General features: G+C 48.5%; 4 protein-coding genes across 6 annotated transcripts; 2 read left to right on the top strand and 2 right to left on the bottom strand.

The window, feature by feature from the left end:
* Positions 1-801: 801 nt before the first annotated feature.
* Positions 802-8,479, bottom strand: LOC125990393 (E3 ubiquitin-protein ligase TRIM9). Of its 2 annotated transcripts, XM_049757524.2 has the most exons (12): positions 7,387-8,479; positions 5,150-5,245; positions 4,641-4,763; positions 3,682-3,792; positions 3,423-3,576; positions 3,054-3,137; positions 2,589-2,752; positions 2,385-2,523; positions 2,068-2,192; positions 1,827-2,005; positions 1,598-1,760; positions 802-1,523 (listed from the first exon to the last, which is right to left on the bottom strand). In XM_049757524.2, the coding sequence occupies exons 1-12, from the start codon at positions 8,359-8,361 to the stop codon at positions 1,476-1,478; spliced, it is 2,361 nt and encodes a 786-aa protein (XP_049613481.2). In that variant the 5' UTR covers positions 8,362-8,479; the 3' UTR covers positions 802-1,475. The 2 variants fall into 2 exon arrangements, with proteins under 2 accessions (XP_049613481.2, XP_049613482.2); XM_049757525.2 differs by lacking the exon at positions 3,054-3,137 and having other exon boundaries at positions 7,387-8,478.
* A 260-nt stretch (positions 8,480-8,739) lies between these two features.
* exoc8 (exocyst complex component 8) lies at positions 8,740-11,663 on the bottom strand. The gene is made up of 6 exons (XM_049757526.2): positions 11,221-11,663; positions 10,572-11,141; positions 10,205-10,493; positions 9,877-10,130; positions 9,550-9,798; positions 8,740-9,429 (listed from the first exon to the last, which is right to left on the bottom strand). The coding sequence occupies exons 1-6, from the start codon at positions 11,512-11,514 to the stop codon at positions 9,022-9,024; spliced, it is 2,064 nt and encodes a 687-aa protein (XP_049613483.1). The 5' UTR covers positions 11,515-11,663; the 3' UTR covers positions 8,740-9,021.
* A 452-nt stretch (positions 11,664-12,115) lies between these two features.
* Positions 12,116-14,501, top strand: sprtn (SprT-like N-terminal domain). 2 transcript variants are annotated; one of them, XM_049757520.2, is made up of 5 exons: positions 12,117-12,546; positions 12,630-12,729; positions 12,819-12,947; positions 13,005-13,266; positions 13,397-14,501. In XM_049757520.2, the coding sequence occupies exons 1-5, from the start codon at positions 12,299-12,301 to the stop codon at positions 14,128-14,130; spliced, it is 1,473 nt and encodes a 490-aa protein (XP_049613477.1). In that variant the 5' UTR covers positions 12,117-12,298; the 3' UTR covers positions 14,131-14,501. The 2 variants fall into 2 exon arrangements, with proteins under 2 accessions (XP_049613476.1, XP_049613477.1); XM_049757519.2 differs by having other exon boundaries at positions 12,116-12,546; positions 12,819-13,266.
* Positions 14,502-15,781: 1,280 nt separating this feature from the next.
* On the top strand, positions 15,782-18,742 carry fam89a (family with sequence similarity 89 member A). The gene is made up of 2 exons (XM_049757517.2): positions 15,782-16,225; positions 17,016-18,742. The coding sequence occupies exons 1-2, from the start codon at positions 15,977-15,979 to the stop codon at positions 17,292-17,294; spliced, it is 528 nt and encodes a 175-aa protein (XP_049613474.1). The 5' UTR covers positions 15,782-15,976; the 3' UTR covers positions 17,295-18,742.
* Positions 18,743-19,043: the final 301 nt, after the last annotated feature.

Raw genomic sequence — 19,043 nt, 5'->3', positions numbered from 1 at the left:
GTTTAAGACATTCATTTTGTGAGGTAAAGGGACATGCTGCTGACACCGTAGTGAGCAACTTTCAGAAGTTAGCATGTCACGAGCTTCCAAACTCTCCGTTAAAAACCCTTTGACAATAGATGTAGCTGTGGACAAAAGTATTGGGTCGCCTTCCAGAAGTGAAAAGTAGAGACTCTACAATTTCTTCTCCCCAAAATGTTCCCACAAAAGGCATCTAGTTGTCCAAAAGATGAATTAATAAATAAGAGGTGTGTCCCAACACTTTTGTCCATATCAAAGACAGTATTTGAAGATGACAGGCGTCATGAAATTAATCGTTAACCCTCTAAATAGCATCTACATGGCATATTTTCTATGATTAAATCCTATGAATAGAATAAAACGAAGAATATATTTGTTTTTAAATGAAGGAAAATAAGCAACCCATTTTATACATTTCTATTTACATCTAGAGCTTTACAGTATATTAATTAAGATGAGACGCAATGGCTTTTTGATCAGTTAGAACAAGGCGCGATGCTGGAGTGGTTGTAATTCCTCCTTTGGGCAGCTGGGGGCGCTCTTTCACAGCAGTTGGCAGTAAACAATGCACGAGGCTTATTTCACAAAAGCAGCTTGAGATAGTTTTTGTAAACTTGCTTGATGCTCACCGTATGTTTCATTCGTTAGCTTATTAGCATATTTGTTATTTACATTATTCTCAGAAGATTTTTTAAATCATATCCGCGCGACGCAATTTCAAACACGTGTGGTTAAATGAGAAGAAAACTTGTTGCCTGTGTTCTTCAAAGTGGCTCAGCGTTCTTTTTTTTTTTTTTTATGTCACAGTGATCCGGAGCCACTTTTCATTGATTCAAAGCAACACTTTGCAGAGAGCGCGTGATTAAATTACCATGAGGTGACCCACAAAAAAAGAAAAATCCCAACGTTGCGTATAAAATATTCACTTTTTGTCTTGAGATTTTCAAATAAGCCTGCAAGCCCCCCCCCCCCCCCTGCAGAGGCATCACCGATGCTGTTTGAGAAAGATGCTCGGCCTTGTTACATCTCATTGATGATGATGAGGGGGACTCAAAGGCGTCATTTCTTCCAGTTGATGCGTTACTTTGTTACGTTTTGAAAAGGAGATGTTTAAAAGTAGAAGTCAACTAACGAAATTGTTATGACGCAAAAAAAAACTGCCTTCGTGCGTCTCGTGAAGACATTTTTCCGCAGCGAATCTAAAATGACAGAGCGGCTTCGGTGGTGAATATTTTATCGCCGTGACAACCTGAGTCGCTGTTTGAACTCTAACAAAAGCTTTTTGCTGCTGTCACCCTAAAATGTCTTCCTTGTCTTTCGTCGCGAGATGACAAAAATGTAGCCCTGCAAGTCTGCTTAATTGTGCGTGCGGACTTCCGGCGAGAACCGCTCGTGTCGAGCTGTCGCTGACGGAGCGAATCTATTATCCGAGAAACCTTTTGAGGATCTCTCCTTTACTGTTTGAGGACCCTCGGCACCTCCAGGCCCGTCACTAGCGTCACCTAGAAGGAGATGAAAATAAGAACCTCAGCTACTAAAACCGGCTTGAGCAAAACAATTTCCTAAGAGTAGCGACCTGGACGTTTCTGTTGAGGCTGACGGCGGGCACGAAGACGCCGTCCAGGTTCTCGAAGGCGGTCGGGCCGTGTTGTTCCTTGTTGATGAAGAACGTCAGAGTGCGCTTGGTCAGGTCTAGCAGGATGCCCACCGTGGCGCCCTTAGTGATGCCGCCCTCTGCCCTGCACGTGCGTAAGCGTGAGCACCTCGAGTGTGTCGTGTCGTTTCCCGCTAGTTTCCCCGCCTACCTGTTTGTGTGCGAGTTGTTGTGCATAAACCACGAGCGGTTGTTGTCCACGTACATAGCCCAGGCTTTATCGTCCTTGCCCAACATCATGTCCTTGACCGTGTTGATGCGGGCGATGCCGAACGCGGGGTCCGGGTGGTTGTCGTAGCGATCGATGCGGACCTCCCAGTAGTGGGTGCCCTAAAATCCAGACCATTTGAGTACCTGGGAGACAATAAATGCTGACCTCCCTCAAAGGTCACCTTGGAGAAGGCGGCGGTCCCGAGCACCACACGGTCGTCGTAGCTGTTACACGACACCGTTTGGTTCTCGTTGCTCAGCACGATGTCCCGGTGAGCAGAGGTAGGGTCGAAAGCGAAGCAAGCCACTGTGGGGGAAGATGGAGTCGTGATTTAGCGTGGATGAATCACAGCCGTCTCATTACTTTTGAACAAGCCGGGCGCAGAGGAGTGAAATCCGAGTCTGGCGCTGAGTCATTCAGATGTCTGGCGGAACATTTGGGACCGCGGGCGGTAACGTCACGCACGTATTTGCTGTGTGAGTGTTGGAGTTAGCGTACCGTCGGAGGTCTTGAGCACCACCGTCTTGCTGTAGGGCCCCACGCCAACGGCGTTGTAGGCCTTCACTCTGGTGTTGTACGAACTGTTGAAGTGGAGCCCGTCCACCGTGCACACCGTCTCCTTGCCCACGTACACCTCCTGTGCAAACACAGTGAAGTTGGGTTTTTTTTTACTTGACAAAAATCATCTTGTGTGCCACCAACCCGGTACTGTCCACCATTGCCGTCGTCCAGCTCCAGAATGTAGCCCTCGATGGGCGCTCCTTGGGGCACGGCGACCCTCCAAGCTAGCGTGGCGCTGTTGTTGCCGCTGCAGCACTTCTCCAGCTGCAGGAGGGGAGCTGCCGGTACCGAGGGTCCAGACTCCGCTGAGGGAGGGGCCGGTCCAGGGGAGGGGGTAATCGGTTAGCATGTCACCATATTTAATGAGTGCTTCAAAACGCGGACAGTTTGTGTCAACGAGCAGGAGTGAGTGGATTACTACGAGTGCTTTGAGGAATCAATTTGGGTTCATTGGTAGGGCAAACATCGGGAATCATTGGAGGATTAACGCAGACCTTAATAAAGGGGTGGCTGATTTTTACATTCTCAGAAACCCAAACCATGCATGGGCTGGTGTGAGGGAGGGGAGGGGGAGTGGGGGGGGAGACAAGTCTGTGGAAATAATACCTCCTGGACTTTGTGCATCGGCATCGGTTTCAGCACTGGCCGCTGCCTGCTGCTTTTGTTTCGCTAAGGCGCCATCCTGCACGTCTGGAAATACCATTTGGAGGATGACGCACGCGCACGCTAAGATCAACAGCAGTCATCCGCAATCGATTCATCGGGAGGCCCGTTAGATTATCGTAGCCGTCTTTTCGATCACGTCGTCAGTGCCTCATTACTTTGAGTATGTGACGCCGTTACGTAACACTTAAATTACGCAGCATTAAATCGAATGGACGGATCTGGAAGTCTGGATTAGACACCATTGTGCCTCATAAAGGATGCAAAACGATACTCGATAGAAGGAGCAGGAAGCAGTTTCGGTGCACGTACCTTTACCCTGGCAGAAATCCAACTGCAGGATGCTCTGCAGAAGCGCGTCGGTGTTGAGCGTGAGCTGAAAGTCCGGGCCCACCTTGGCCTCCAGGTTGCCTTTGACCCACTGGTCCTGAGACGAAGCCACGCGCTTGATCAGCGCGTCTGAGATCTGGACGTACGGCGAAACAAAAATTTGTAAAAAATGGCTTCTGAACAGGGGGGTGTAGACTTTTTATAAGTGTCTTAATCGCTCCTGTCCAGCCAGATGCCTTACCTGGAGGAAGCCACTGGGGTCGTTCTCTTTGAGCACCTCCAGGCAATACTCCATCATGCCGGTGGTCTGCCGCAGCTTCATGGTGCAGTGGGTGATCTGGTCGCGCGCCATCTAGTGGCCGACAATGAAAGTGACCCCATCACATGGCCAAAGACACTATTGTCCAAGAGTCAATATCAAGGAGGAGTGGAATCGAAAAGCGAGCACGTTTCCGCTCTGTCGGGAAATTAGATACGAAGTCGGCGCATGTTGGCGACGTTTGAGGCTAATTACTCGTGAAGGTTGAGCTAAGCGGTTTCCTCGGCTAGAATGATATCGCCTAATCAAAATATTTACTTAAAAGTAAATGTGAGATTGTTTATTGTTATACATATTAATTTGCGGGTTGTGTTTGTTTAAATCGCTTTTGTCTTTACGAGTCGTTTTCAGCGAACGAACGACGAGAAGCCATTTTAATTAGCCGGAGTCACGCGCGTTAATTTGACGGCTAATGGGATCACGCTTGCCGATTCACCTGTCAGCCAGACAATTACGAACGGCGTGAAAGAGCTCGGAGGCAATCGGCGGCGTGTTTTCAAATGGAAATTAGAAAAGGCGTTCGCACAAACTCATTTCGCAACTCGGGAGAGTTCTTTGAAAGAGGAACGCGGCGGCGCTTTGAAGGGATCAAAATCGGCCATTTTGACAAATAGGCCAAACATCTGTCTGCTTGTGATCTGCAAAAGCAGATTAGGAGACTCCCCGGCTACAGTGAGTGGACTTGAGCGTGCGGAGAGACAAAAGACAAAGATAATCCGGCCACAATCGATTTTACAGCCTGGAAGGCTCGTCGTTGCGTAACGTTCCAGCGGAGAGGCAAGTTTGCTCGCTCAAGTGTGAACAGGTGGACATTTTTGACAGGAGAAAAAAAAAACTATTTTAGACTGACAAATTCGGGCCTTCTTTGTTTTCCGGCTTACCTTCAGTTTGTATTCCTTCTCCTTGGTGACTTTTGTCAAAAGTTTAGCTTTCTGTCGGGTCAGCGCCTCGATCAGCGAGTCGCACTGAGCCACCAGGCAGGCCTCGAACTCCACGCCGTTCTCCTGCGTCGGGCGCAAAGGAAACGGCAAATTTGGAAAAATGCTATTTCTCCATTCCGTCGTAGAAATGAATCTGGCTTATTGGTCCTGCTATTGCGTAACACGTTTAATCCTCCTCGCAGGAGTTTGCAGCTGTACAAAAACAGAGTAAAAAGCGGATTAACCGCGTACTTAGTAAAGCTCACAGTCCTTCCCATTAAGGGAATAATTAACCTTGAAATGACTTTTTTTTTTTAAATCTGCCATGTGATTTTGTTGATTTCGCCAGGCAGCAGAATCTATTGCGTGTAAAAACCGAGGATGCTCCTCAGGCGACAACAATAACGAGCTAGCATAATAAAACGCGTATGGTTACATAAATACTTTTTTGTTTTTTTGTATAACCTGACCTGGATCTGCTGCAGCATGTTCTTGAGTTGGACCAGGAACTCTTTTGCATCTTTGGCTTTGTCCGAGACGCCGTTGAGGGCCTGAGAGAGTTGACACTGCAAAAACAAATATATACTTAATTCAATGTTCATATTAAAAACCGGTCACTAAAATAATGCACTTCCTTGAATTGATTTAAACTGATTTTTTTTTTTTTCCATAATGGAAATGAGGTGCTTAGATCCTTTTAATTGCTATTCAGTTTGTTATTGTCTAGATTGCCTGCAGTTTGACCCGATGAGTGGGTGGACGTGGAGCTGTGTGTTTTGGGGGTGGCTGCTCCAGCCCCCCCCCCCAATTGACAAAAGGCAGAACAAAGGAAACACACACACACAGGCGTGTGGCCATCGGTGATAAATCAGCACCTCCCACGTGATCCGCTTGGTCTCCCTGCCCTGTGCACGCCGGGATGATTCGATGAGTCACAAATCAAGCGTACCCTTCAGCGGCCCTTGTCGCCGTGGCGACCATCTGGCCCAACAAGCTGTCGGGCCGGCGCCAAGTCTGCGCTAACTGGAATGTCGGATGATGAGGGCTTTCCCTGGATCATCATCGGCATCATTTCTGCCCCTTTCTCTTGACCTTTGAGTCACATCCCATCATCTTCTAACGTGGAGCTTCATGGCAGCAGAGAAAAGTTGCGCCACTTGTAGCATAGCGTTAGCGGCGCGGGATGTCGTTCTCTTCCTAAAGCCAAAACGGAGGAGCACGGGCGAGAACAAAAGGCTGTCTACGCCCTTCCCAAATGCTTGACCTTCACGTCAAGACGACACCCGGGGGAATCGGGAGAGGGGAGGGGCCGCATTTATGACCCTTGCCTGAGCCATTTTTATTTCTCCTCATTTGCATATTTATGCTTCTCTCTCTGCTGAGCGGCCACATCTCAATTAACGGCACTTAGCTCCTCCCCGACACAAAATATTTGTGCGAGTCAATTTTCCATAATATGTCCCATTTAATACAAGTCAGACCAACTCGAGCGTTTGGGCCTCCGGCGGAAGCTCCGACGCAATCTGCCATCCGCCCCTTCATCCTCGTCATCCTCTCATCCGCTGCCCTGTGTCCTTCCGAAAGGCGCCTCCACCTCCGCACGTGAGGCAAAAAAAGCCAATTCCGACTCACGATGCGAGTCTCTGCGTTCAAAGTCAATTTCAGCGAGAGTGAACTCGCGGTGGCACGTTACCATGGTAATGCCCACGGCTCATTGTATCCTTCTACGAGGTCTAGCGTAGAGTTACCCAAAATAAATCACACACACACGCTCGGCTATATTCGGGGGGTGATGTTGACACACACACACAATGTTTTCTGTGTAGGTTGTGTGCAGGAAGAAAGGAAGTGCAACAAAGTGTGCATTGACCTACATTCGGTGCTTCAGTCCAGCTGAACGTTCATGAATTTCTGTACTCTCAGTATGTGCGTGTGTGTGTGTCATTGTGGGAAATAATTTTGACGAAAATCAAATTTTAGAACATAATGTTCTATCTGCAAGTATGAAGCAATCCAATGTTATGAACGTGCTAATTTGGCTTTGTTTGTTGTGCGTTCAGTCATTGGGCAACCTCGAGGTAAACGGCCGCCGTACTAAGCTAGCATATCTTATTCATACGGCACTCATTACTTATCGACGCCCCCTCACCTCCCGGTTCCCCTGATGGGATTTTCACGGTCCATTTACAAGAGCTTCTGGCTGGGGGGGAGAGGATGAAGAGGAGACAAAAAGACCATTGGGGATGGGAAGGGGGAAATGATGAATGGATGACTAGAAAATAATAATTAGCCAGTAGCAAGAGCAGGATAGAGAGATTCAGAATCAGTTGCCATGGTAACAGTGTGAACATAAACTGGTTGCTCGCAATATAGTTGATATACTGATTAGAAGTCAAATATATATATTTTATGTGAGTTCTTATCAACTGTTACATTTTGATCAGGAACACAAATATGTAAATAAATCTACAAAGATGGAAAATAACAGCAATGTTTACTTCTCAACTTAATGGGGTGGGATTTGTTCGTGAGGAAACTAAAGGGAGCAGAAAGAGGGACTTTTGGATCAGAATCTACCTGACTTCATGGAAATGTTAGACTTTGTCATTTACCGTGATTGTCACCAGTTTGTGGTGCGTCGCTGACGTAGCAATTGGTTCGTAAAGCGAGGTCCCCCAGCCTCCCCCGTACGACGACAGCGGCATACCTTGTGCTGCTTCCACATGAGGGCGATGGGCTTGACGTCGTGTTTGGCGTGCCGTCCCTCCTCGGCGCACTTGGCGCACACGGGCGCCCTGCAGTTGCAGCAGTACATGACGAAGTTCTCCGCTTCGTGCTCGACGCACGTCGCCGGTTTACGCGCGGTGGCCGGCGGCTGTCCCGCGCCCGCCCCGGAGGCAGCCTGGCCCGGTCGCTGCTGGGGCGGCGGGACCAAGCGGTGCTTGGCGAGCGGGCCGCGGGACGGGTGGCACCGCTGCTGACAGGCGTTGCAGTAAAACACGTCGCATTGCTCGCACATGACCGCCGCGTCCACCGGGTTGCGGTCACACAGCTGACACTTGGCCGCCCCCGAGGCGGCGGAGGCCGTCGCGGCGCGGTTCTGCCGGTAGCGCGCCACGATGGCCTCCAAGAGCCGGTTGCGAGGTAAACCGCGCAGCCCTCGCTCGTCCAGGGAGACGCTGCGGTGGCACAGCGGGCAGGTGAGCGAGCACAGCCGCTGCTGATGGTGGGGGTGCTGCGGGGCGGGGAACACCCGCACGCCGTTGGGCGACTTGAGCTGGCACGGCGTGTACGAGCCGTAGCCGCTGTCCGTCTCGCTGTACAGGCTCATCTTGTCCACGTCCAGGTAGTCGTAGTCCGAGCTGGCCGCCGACGCGCGGCTCTGCTGCACGGCCCCGGCGGGCTCCCCGTCCGGCGTGTGCACGCTGATGCTGCGCGCACACACCAGGCAAACATTGTGGGAGCAGGGCAGCAGGAGCGGCTCCTTGAACAAGGAACCGCACACCGGACATTTCAGCTCTTCCTCCATCCTGCCCGCTCCAAACGCTTTCAGTACCGAACGTCTGCAGACAGCTCCCTGGCAGGCGCGCCGTGCGCATGCGCCGAGCGAGGGGCGGGTCTTGCATCTGTCAGACCTTGATGGATGGGTGGAGGTTTTAAACGTAAAATGAGAAACCATCATCTGGAAAGAAGGCGAGATAAACTGAGATGAAGTCGTGATTGTGGATTTTATGTTGGAATTATTTTCACGCAGGCTTTTAGTGAGTTATCCCCTTCCACAAATACCTTGAATGAATTCCTTCATTCTGCAACCCCAGCCTGAGCGCTGTCCAAGACGCTCCGGGCGCAGAATTCCCTCAGCGAGCCGCTTGAGCGATCATAACGAGGCAGAAACAGTGTAGGGGACTAAAAATATCCAAGCGAGGACTTCAGTTGATACACTCGTGCATTCATTCATGAAGGGGGGAGGTCATTTTGTGTTGTTGTTTTTTCCCTTTGGCTTTCCAGACACAGAGGAAAAACAAGGATAGGTCAAGTATCAAATTATTGTGAAAGGTGATAACTATTAATATTTTAATGTGGTTAAAAACGAGTACAGCAATCAACATTTACATTGAAATATGCATTTATACATTTTAATATCCCTTTTTGTATCCATATGTTGTACAATGCAGGAATATTCATTATTTCCTCCTTGTCCTTATTCAAATATCTTTAACATGTCTTAGTTTGTGCCGCCATAATTTTGTTGTACTGCCCCCTGGTGGCCAAGTAACATACACTAAGTTACTTCAAGTCCTTTTTCCCCATCCACTGGGTGAAAATGTGAGCACCGAGGAGGTCAGACTAAGGAGATGGTGCTCTCGGGGTTGACCCTGATGGACCGGGTGCTCTTGCGGAGGTCCCGTAGCTGCTTGGCGGGCTTCCCCACGGCCTCCTCGAAGCGGCGCTCCACCTCGGGCAGCACGCAGTCGTGCAGGAAGGCGGCGTTGAGCACCACGAAGGCCTTCTTGTCGGCGTCCTGCTCGCAGCGTAGGCTGTAGTCCACGTGCTGCACGGCCACCAGCACGATCTCACGCAGGCTCTCCAGCAGCACCGTGTGCAGCTCGGGGAAGTAGAGCTTCAAGGCCTCCTCCAGGAAGCTCAGCAGTTGCTTGGTGAAGGCCACCAGCGTGTAGCTCAGGTTCACCCAGCAGTCGGCGCCCGTGTAGGCGTCGAACGTCGATATGCCGCTGGCGCGCATCTCCTCCTGTAAGTCAGCCCGAGTTAAAAGATGAGATGTTCTTAGGTCTGAAGAAACGGTAAATGATGAAGGATGATGTGCTTTGTCCACAGGATGGACCTCTGACTCCATTCCCATCATGATCACCTTGAGCTTGGTGAGAGCCTCAGGCGTCATGAGGTTCATCCGCCTCCACATCTCCTCTGAGTTGCGATGCTTGCTGGCCTCCACGATGATGTCCTTGTAGCTGAGCAGGGCCGCCTTCACGTCCTTTACCAGCAGGGACTCCAGTGTGAAGGTCAGGTCCAGCCCAATATCTGTCAGCTGGAGGCAGTGCTCCTTGGCCACCTTCACGCACTCTGACGCCGTCGACAAGCTCTCCTTGCTGTCGAAGACCTTCACGCCACAAACGGAGCAAGTGAAGATCTGAAAAGAGCCCACGGGCCATATTTGACTCACCCAAGGCCCACCTACCTGTTTGCTGAAGGCGTCCACAAACATCCTCATGGCCGAGCGGGACCACACCACGAAGGCCGAGTAGCAACCCGTGTTGCCGGCGAAGTCCATCTGGAACTCCTTAGCCGTCTCCAGCAGGCCGGTGAAGAAGATGTTGCAGAGCTTGTGGATGTAGAGCAGCGTGGCGCCCTCAATGCGTAGCTGCCGGATGGCCGTCTGAACAGCCGCCGCGCGGTTCTTCAGGAACAGCTCGCACGCCTTGGTGGACTGGCCTGGAAGCAAAATATATTTGACCTTGAAGGCTTCTCCTTGCTGACAGAAATGAACTGAGTGATTTGGTAGCGACCTAGCCTGATGAGCTGCGACACGGCCCTCCTGGTGGCCTGAGGTCCGCCTCGCAGCGAGCGGTCCGGGGACAGCTCGAAGACGAGGACTTCGGTCAGCTGCCTCACTCGCTCGTCCACCTTGGCCCGCAGCTCCTTGACTTTGGGCGTGAGCGGCTGTTCCTTCAGGTACTCGCTGAGCTTGTCTAGCAGGTCGACAGCACCCTCAAAGTCCCTCTGAGCGATGCACACGTCCAGGTCCTCGGGTAGCTCCTGGATCCACTCCAGACCGAGATCCACACTCTCCTCCACCTCAGGAAGAAAAAGGATAGAAGATAAGTTCCTTCACAGTGACCAACTTTAAAAACGAACAGGATTTCTCGACCCTACCTCAGTCTGCTCGTCGTCATCATCCTGGTCAAAAGGATTGGTGGACACTTCGGTCCGAACGGGGGACATCGGCTTCTTCTCCTCCTCCTTGCCGCGCTCCTTGTTGGCTTTGTTCTTCTTGGTTTCGTCCAGAATCTCCAGCCACTCCTTTTTTATCTTGCTATTTTCCGCCTGGAAGATGCGGCTGTCTGGGAACATGAGGATCTTGAACATGTCTTTCATGGGCGGGTTGTCCTTGACGTTGACCACGGCGAAGCTCTCCAGGTCGTACAAGGCGTTGTACTTGTACTTGACGGCCCCGCGGCGGTTGGCCAGCCAGGTGGCGATCAGCAGGCAGTCATTCATGAGGAAGGCGTGCACCTTCTGGACGGGGGACATGTTGTCCACGTCAAATTCCACTAAGTCCCCATTGTACACCAGGTGCCTCCCGGGGGTGTCCATGATGGTCTTGCCACCCTCCACCTTCTCAAGAAGTGAGGTGAGGCTCCTCTGCTTCACCTCCTCACTTTCTTTAGGGAAGGCGGCCTGCATCTCCTTGGAGGTCTCGTCCTTGTCGGTGGACAGCAGGGCCTGCATCAGTGTGCATGGAAAATATTAGTACTGCAATACATTGCACAAATCAGAATCTAGTTCTGCTGAAAAGCCTTGCCTGCGTGATGCTCTCCATGATGCTCTTCTGCTCCGTAAGGATGTGGCTCAGCTGATACATCTCGCTCTCCAGGTACGAGATCTCCTTGGCCGTCTCAATGAATTGTCGGTAGTTCTTGTACACGTTCTTCTTCAGGTTCTGGGCCGTCTCGTCGGCCAGGTTTTGGATCTTCTGCCGGTGTTCCTGAAGGTCTCGATCGCCATCCGATTGCTGCGACAGCTGCTTCACGTAATTTTGGGGGTCGAAATTGGGCGACTCCAGCAGCCTGCGAAGTCGATTTCCCGGTTCGGACATTGTAAGTGTGACTAATTTACCACCCTGCAAAGAAATTGTTGAACTATACGCTTATGATCAATAAAAACGGGTCCCTTTGAGGTCCAAATTAGTCATTGTAGCTCGCAACCCAAACAGGAAGCAGAACAGGGTGACACCCTAGTACGTCACGAGATCGGAAAAAAGGATGGCCAACAATAAAGCATACAAGAGTCGACAAAGATTTCTGAATATGTATTTGTAAATATTATGAAGCGTATTCAACTTTAAAAGTTTCTCTGTGAGTGTGAATCGGTCATTTAAAAAAAACGACACTTTTAATTTGTCCTGGTATTTAGGAACAATAATAATGTCGTGTGTGTTTTATTTGTCCCGTTGACTCCCGGATACGGAAGCTTGTCTCCATCTTGTTACTTAGACGTAAAAGCAGAGTGATTCGATATTGTCAGGTTATTATTCATGTGGTTTATAAAATTTACTCAAAACATTTAGGGCTACAATTCATGAAAATTATTTATGCTCGTAAAATTTAATGATTGTTGATGTTTAGTCACCATGACCGCCACTTTTTTGAGGTAAAAATGTTTTATTTTGAAATCAGTGCCGGATTCAATCGTCCTATACTACACTGTTCTTCACAATCTGGCGGAATTTCTGATGTAAACAGTGCAGCTCGTCGTTCATTTTCTCGTCTTTTCGTTTATAAAATTTCAATTTGACAATAAATTACCAGTGAGTTCTAACCTGATTGGCGCTCTTAGAGTTGCAGTGGAGGTGTCACTTTTGGGAGGCTTCGGATTTAGACATGAATGACGACTATGTGCTCGCCCTGCAGCTTCAGGAGCAGTTCGACAATGAAGCGAACGACGTGGAGATGGACACCGGGCCGCTCGTCCCCTGGAAGCCCGAGAGACCACTCTCCGTCGTGGACGCGTCGTGGGAGATCCTGGACCCCACACCTGACGTCCGCGCGATGTTCCTGGAGTTCAACGACATGTTCTTCTGGGGCAAATTGAGTGGGGTGGAGGTCAAGTGGAGCCCCAGGATGACACTGTAAGTAGTGCATTTTAAAGAAAATCTGCTAAAAGTTTCCGGTGGCTGAAATAAATAACAACAATGTTGCAAAATGTTGCCAGGTGTGCAGGTGTGTGTTCTTATGAAGGTCGTGGTGGACTTTGTTCGATCAGACTCAGCGAGCCTCTGCTCAAGCTCAGACCCCGTAAAGACCTGGTGGAGGTGAGAGCATCATAGCCCGCTTGAGTGTCCTGTATCAGGGCTGATGGATAAACCTCCCAAAAAATACATGGATGTTCTTGCATGGTCAGACCCTGCTGCACGAGATGATCCACGCGCTGCTGTTCGTGACGCAGAACAACCGAGACCGCGACGGCCACGGGCCCGAGTTCTGCAAACACATGAACCGCATTAATAAACACAGCGGCGCCAACATCACGGTAAGCCCCTCCGCCCGCCTCCTCTCTCTTCACACCATTGTTATTTTTTCCCTGCAGGTGTTCCACAGCTTCAACGACGAGGTGGACGCGTATCGCCAGCACTGGTGGCGCTGCGACGGGCCATGCCAGTCACGCAAGCCCTATTTCGGCTTTGTCAAAAGGGCTATGAATCGGGCCCCCTCAGCCCAGGACCCCTGGTGGGGGGACCACCAGAGGACGTGCGGGGGCACCTACACCAAAGTGAAGGAGCCCGAGGGTTATGGCAAAAAGAAGGAGGCCAAGAAAGACACAAAGGTGCCCGCCGTTGAAAAGCCAGCAGGTATTGTCTCTTTTAGATTTTGTTTATCTTTTTATTTTTACGTTAGCATTACAAATGTTTTGGTGTCACTAATTTATATAGCTGTGCTTTTATTGATTCTACTGTGTTTTGTTCCTCTTGTCAATTTCAGGAAGTCGGGACATTCGAGATGTAATGGCGTTCAGCGGTAAAGGCTTCGTCCTGGGCGGGACCTCCTCCTCCTCTATGATGAAGTCAGCTGGCCCCGCCTCCTCCACTGTCAGTAAACCCGTCACACCGTCGCCGCCTTTGGGGCGAGTCTTTCCCACCGTCATAGCGCCGGCGACGCAGGGTCACAAGGTGCCCGCCAAGAAATCGGTCGCTAACGTTAGAGCCTTTGTCAACATTAACGGGTCGCCGGTTAAGATCCAAAGGCCTGGTCGCGATAACGGCGTTGGCGGTACTGGGGAACGTGGCAACGTTAGCATAGGCGACGGTAATCCTGGTCTCAGCAAGCGTGAAGAACCGGGCGGACTGAAGCAGATGTCCGTTGATACGTTCTTCAACAAGTCTTCCAATTCATTCATCACCAAATCGCCGACTCCATCCACTTTTAATAATAGCGATACGTCCATGTCGTCGCCCAAGGATTTGTCGGGCAACACCGCCGCCAACACGCCTCAGTGGAAGAAAAGACCTCTGGACGACCCAACTGGCATTTTTGAGCTCTTCAACAAGAAGATGAAGGTGGAGACCATAGACCTTAAGGGATCGCCCCCAAAAAGCAGCCAAGCAACCGCTGCCGCCTCATCCTCGTCTTTGGTGGTGATGGTCACGTGTCCCGTGTGTCAGGCCAGCGTGCGGGAGTCACGCATCAACGAGCACCTGGACTCCTGCCTCTGCTGAGCTACGAGAAGAGAAGGTATTAGTTTCTAAAAAATATTTTCATGATTGTGCTTGTGGTTTCCACACTGTTCAAGGCACTTTGGTTTGCCTTCAAGAAGAGACGCGTTGCTTTTTATTGAAGTCAATTTTGGCAGCTGTTTACCAACTTTTCACACCAAAGATTTTGATACACTTATAAAAACACTGCGTTGTTGTGGCTGCTATTCAGCAGGAAGAGACTCGCTGGTTTTTGGCGAGACTCACGTTTTCTTGCTGTTTATTGATTTTATGTTACTAAATATACCTTTTACATGTTTGTACAAATTTGTATATTGTTAAACTTTTACGCGTTTTCACAGTTTGAAGTGTTAATAAAGTTTTTTTCAATGCAATCTATATTTCAGGCGCTCATTTGTGTAAACTTGACTCGTAAAAGCTGCTTGAGTTGTTATATTGTAGCCTTTTTGTTTTGTTTGAAATACTTAATCACTTGGTGGTTGTCTGGAAGTAAAGGGGTGCCTCTGGGGTGGGGGGCAGTTGGGCGGGTAGGGGTCATAGGTCAACAGTGTAAGAAGACCAGCTGCTGGTCCAAATGGAAGAAGAGAAATGGCTCATAAAAGTGTACTTTTAGTCACTGGGGGCAGGGGGGGCATCTCTGCTCTGATGCATTATTTATATAAAAAAAAAGAATCATTCAAAGCTAAGTAACAAGCTAACTAGAAGCTACTTACGTGCAAATTGTCACATTGCCTAAAATAAAGTGGCTCAGATAATCCATCTTTTTTTATGCTTATTAGCCACTGATGCAAACTTGTTCTTTTTATGGTAGTGGATTAGCAGAAGCCTCCTGGGGTGTGCGTGCACCCCTACCAGGGGGTCCCTTTGCACGTGCTTAATCCTCTAGTGTCAACATACTGTGATGATGATAATAATAATGCCTTTTTACACTGTACAGAAAAATAAGGATTAACTTTTCAGGACGCAAGCATCGAGAGTCGATGTTGGGCCTGCAGGGCAGCAACACACTTGGTGTGTGCATGTGACCTTTGTGAACTCTTTTCAATATTATTGTCCTGTTATTGTGGTGCCAGGCCCCGCTGGCGGTGCTGGGAGTGAAGCCTACCATCTGTCTTTTGTACTATTGTCTCTCACGCCACATACACACAGATTTATTGCTTGAATTGAACATGATGGATTAAAATGCAAAAATATACACAACTCACTTATAAGCAATTACGTGGTGACAAATCAAAAGGCACCGCTTTTTATCAAACTAAAATAGAATTTCATTTAGATTATTTAAATTATTTTAAAAAGGTGAGAAAACGATTTTAGAATGTTTTTTGTTTGTTTTGAGGTTTTTTTGGGGGGGCTGCAGGGGAGACGCCCAGCAAGCAGTGTAAAGCACAGGAAGTTGATTTTACTTAGCGTCAGGTTAACGGAACCAACAAGACCAGGACCGGAAATTGACCAAAAAATAAAATCTCAGAGTACTTTAGTTTCCTCGTAAAAGTACTCACTTGGATCGAGAGCATTTTGTTTATGAATTAGATGACCTAATATTTAAAAATGGAATCAAACAGTCCAACATACACTCGCAGAATAAATATTAAACTATTGCGTAATTCTTTGAAGAGTCTTTGTCATTTGAAACGTAGAGCGGAAGTGCTGCTCCTCCTTCCTTTAGACTTGACATGGCGTCGCCAATGATAGGCAGCACGGTAGACTAGCGACACTATTCGTGTCGGTGGAACGTGGAGTCTGCCGGATTTGCTTTTTTTGTGTGAATTAACAGCAGCTTTCCTCCGTCAGTGTAATTTGTCAAAGTTCCATTTACCACCTTCGTCTTGGTCCCTTTCACGTTGCCATGAACGGGAAGTCGGCCAACGGCTCGGCAGGGGGAATGGCGTGCATCGACGGGCTGCCGCCGCTGCCCAAGAGCCTTAGCGGCTTGCTCAACTCGAGCGGCGGCTCGTGGAGGGACATGGAGCGGATGTACGTGAAGAAGACCATGATCCAGGACGACCTGAGCCGAGGACGCAACAACGCTGACAGCCTGCTGGCCAGCAAGCCGGCGAACCTCGACGCCGCCCTGGCTCTGCTGCGGAAAGAGATGGTAACGTATTTTACATCTAATTGCTTTAAATTGTATATCTTTTTTGTTAATATTGGGGTATTATGGGGAAAATCGACCAAGAAACTGCTAAATTAAAGCAAATGGCAACTTTCAAATGTTTTGACCTCATCTGACTGACTAATGACTAAGTTGTTTGACTCCCTAATTATATGTGATTTAAATACCAAACTTGCACAGCTTTATTTCATTTCTAGTTGACACTAGTGAATCTGTCCTTGTTTGATTAGAATTCCTGCACAGTTGTTTTACAATTACCACGTTAAACTTGACCTGGCAGGTTTTCATAGTGCACAAAAGAATGTTTGACATGTAGCCCCCCCGCCCCTCACTTCCTTGCCTGCAGCCAGGGTTTTCCCTGTCAATAAAATCCAGACCAGCTCTCATGAAAACCTCCCCGGTGGATCTGCTGGCAGTCACTCACTAGATAAAAAAAAACATCTCATTTGCCAAGCGCAGGAGAGAAGCTCTGCTCCAATCCTATTTGGAAGCCCTTGGGTCAAGGCTTATCCGTTCGCTTTTGGCCCGGAGCCGCACTCTTGAGTGGTCACAATTTACGTCGAGTCTGAAGTTGTTTGAACGGTCCCGACTCGCACGCCGGTGATTCGTTGTCTCGAACAAGACAGTCAACCTCGGGTCACGGCACTCTGGTTGGACTGTGTCACTTTACATTTATCCTCAGAGCACACACACAGTCAAACCAAGAGCACAGCTATTTTTAGTAACCTTCAAATTTAAACCCAAAATGTTCTGCTGTTGTGCCGCCCTTCAGGTGGGCTTACGTCAACAGGACATGTCCCTGCTGTGTCAGCTATGGTCGCTGCACGAGTCCATCCAGGAGTACAAGGGCAGCTGCCAGGACTTGAGCGCCGCCTCCGGCCTCGGCATGATGGAGAACGGCTACTTCGACGAGGACGACGAGTACTACGCCGAGCCGGGCGCCACGCCCACCGACGAGCACCCGGACGGCAACGGCATGGCGGGGGTAGGCACCAGCGACGGCGGGGTCAGCAAAGACGACAGCTGGGAGTCCTTCCGGGTCACCATCTGATGCCTCCTTCGTCTGGTATTTTCTTACATTTGCACCGGGAATGTAATGCCCAAGCCTCATTGCGGCGCCCCCTGTGGTCAAACTTTAATGCTACAAGGGGCCCAGCTTGGAGCTTCATCGCACTCGATGGAGTCGAATCAAACTTGTTTACTTTAAAAAAAAAAAAAAGAAAAAAAAGATTAGTAATATACTGTATGTATGTTAGATGTGTTATCTTATTATAAACGTATGCCGGTTACTTACGCCATCCGGCAGGGTTTACATGTAAGTGTTTGGGCAAAGTTTTATTATTTATTATATATTATAAAAAAAAACACAATATCTGCTCCTGGGAGTATCGGGAAAGATTTGCAGCCGAGAAGTAATTAACCAAACCAATCGCGATGATTTTAAGAGGGACATCGGCGCGATTAGACCAAGCAGGCAAGCACAAATTTGTAAACGTGCTCGTAAAAATGCAACATTTTGCGTGTTCATAGTTAACATCTGAATACAGGGTCATTTTCTACGTCACGTTACGTGAAGCGACCTTATTCGTTGTCATCATTTGTGTCTATACGTCAGAGGACCAAAGACGCGTTAGGCAAAAACATAGCTAATTTTGCAAAATGTCCCAAAAAAAAATCTCCAAGAATGTCTCCACACCGTAGCGCACGGTTAGCTGTGCCTTTAGCTCATGCTAATGATCGATATTAGCAGAGCTAAAAAAAAAAATACGTTACAGATGCGCAAAAGTAAATGTCCATTCATTAGGTACACCCAATCCAATGCAACCTAATAATCTTTATCGGCATCATATCAAAAACACTTTGTTGTAATGTATTATTGAATGTTTATTTTTTTTGTCCTTTTGTGTCACCTGTGCAAACGTCTCAACAAATCATAGCAGTGAAATCCTACAAACCATGCACACGCTCATTGGATGTCCTTCACTAGCAGTGCCTTTGCACACATACAAAATGCAACGACCGTTCAAAATAACATGTTTGTAATTCTACACCAGCAGCTTGATGCTAACACGTTAGCGCCTGCTCACAGCAATACTTCGTTTCTCACCATCGATAGCTCAAGTATTTGTCAGGTTGCAGAACAAGTCATACAATAAGTTAAACATTTGCATGTGTGTGCTAGTTATTTTTTTTAGGGGGGGGGTGTAAAGAAAAGCTACAAATTTATGCTAACATCAAACTTTAGTAGCATTCACAAGAGATGCTCTTTCAAAATCAGCCTGAAATCAAATGAATCTTCCCGCTGCTAACACTAGCTAGCTTCCAGATTGTAGCATTTTTCAGGGGAAAATGTCTTTTTTTTTTTTTCTTTTTTTTTTTTTCTTCTGCTGTTTATTGCGCATTGTAATTGCGACGTGGTGTCATTCATCTGTAAACAACCACACCGCTGCTGCTTTTCTGGCTGAGATCAGTTTAATAAAAGGAGTACATATGTTTCCAGGCAGTTTTGTCTTTTTGCAAAAAAAGGCCAACCCTAATTTTTAGCAAATAATTGTTCAGCCGATATAAGATTTAGAATTAACCCAAAAATCAGATTTTTGTTTATGTCTGCCCAATGGAAATTGATTCAGCCAAATAATCAAAATCTCGGTCTACAAATCGGTCGAGTCAAGGCCAATTTGGTCATGCAAACCACACGCGCTCAAATCTACACAAGGAGGTTGCAGGATGTGCTCCTCCTCGATGCGCATCTTCTGGCCTACTTTCTCGCTGTTCCCTGAACGCATCGTTGCGTGCTGTG

This window comes from Syngnathus scovelli, chromosome 20, assembly GCF_024217435.2.
Source record: "Syngnathus scovelli strain Florida chromosome 20, RoL_Ssco_1.2, whole genome shotgun sequence".
Taxonomy (NCBI): domain Eukaryota; kingdom Metazoa; phylum Chordata; class Actinopteri; order Syngnathiformes; family Syngnathidae; genus Syngnathus; species Syngnathus scovelli.
This window is presented reverse-complemented; position numbering and strand designations above follow the sequence as displayed.

What these genes read in the sequence shown, in the direction of transcription:
- fam89a (XM_049757517.2), top strand. Translation starts at nt 15,977, where the DNA reads ATGAACGGGAAGTCGGCCAACGGCTCGGCAGGGGGAATGGCGTGCATC. An exon ending in CTCTGCTGCGGAAAGAGATG is followed by an intron (nt 16,226 to 17,015) that starts GTAACGTATTTT and finishes GCCGCCCTTCAG; the next exon opens with GTGGGCTTACGTCAACAGGA.
- LOC125990393 (XM_049757524.2), bottom strand. Translation starts at nt 8,361, where the DNA reads ATGATGGTTTCTCATTTTACGTTTAAAACCTCCACCCATCCATCAAGG. An exon ending in GGACCGCCGCCTTCTCCAAG is followed by an intron (nt 2,006 to 2,067) that starts GTGACCTTTGAG and finishes TCTGGATTTTAG; the next exon opens with GGCACCCACTACTGGGAGGT. An exon ending in GCCTCAACAGAAACGTCCAG is followed by an intron (nt 1,524 to 1,597) that starts GTCGCTACTCTT and finishes ATCTCCTTCTAG; the next exon opens with GTGACGCTAGTGACGGGCCT.
- exoc8 (XM_049757526.2), bottom strand. Translation starts at nt 11,514, where the DNA reads ATGTCCGAACCGGGAAATCGACTTCGCAGGCTGCTGGAGTCGCCCAAT. An exon ending in ATGACGACGAGCAGACTGAG is followed by an intron (nt 10,494 to 10,571) that starts GTAGGGTCGAGA and finishes TTTCTTCCTGAG; the next exon opens with GTGGAGGAGAGTGTGGATCT. An exon ending in TGGACGCCTTCAGCAAACAG is followed by an intron (nt 9,799 to 9,876) that starts GTAGGTGGGCCT and finishes TGTGGCGTGAAG; the next exon opens with GTCTTCGACAGCAAGGAGAG.
- sprtn (XM_049757519.2), top strand. Translation starts at nt 12,299, where the DNA reads ATGAATGACGACTATGTGCTCGCCCTGCAGCTTCAGGAGCAGTTCGAC. An exon ending in TGGAGCCCCAGGATGACACT is followed by an intron (nt 12,547 to 12,629) that starts GTAAGTAGTGCA and finishes AAATGTTGCCAG; the next exon opens with GTGTGCAGGTGTGTGTTCTT. An exon ending in CCCGTAAAGACCTGGTGGAG is followed by an intron (nt 12,730 to 12,818) that starts GTGAGAGCATCA and finishes TTGCATGGTCAG; the next exon opens with ACCCTGCTGCACGAGATGAT.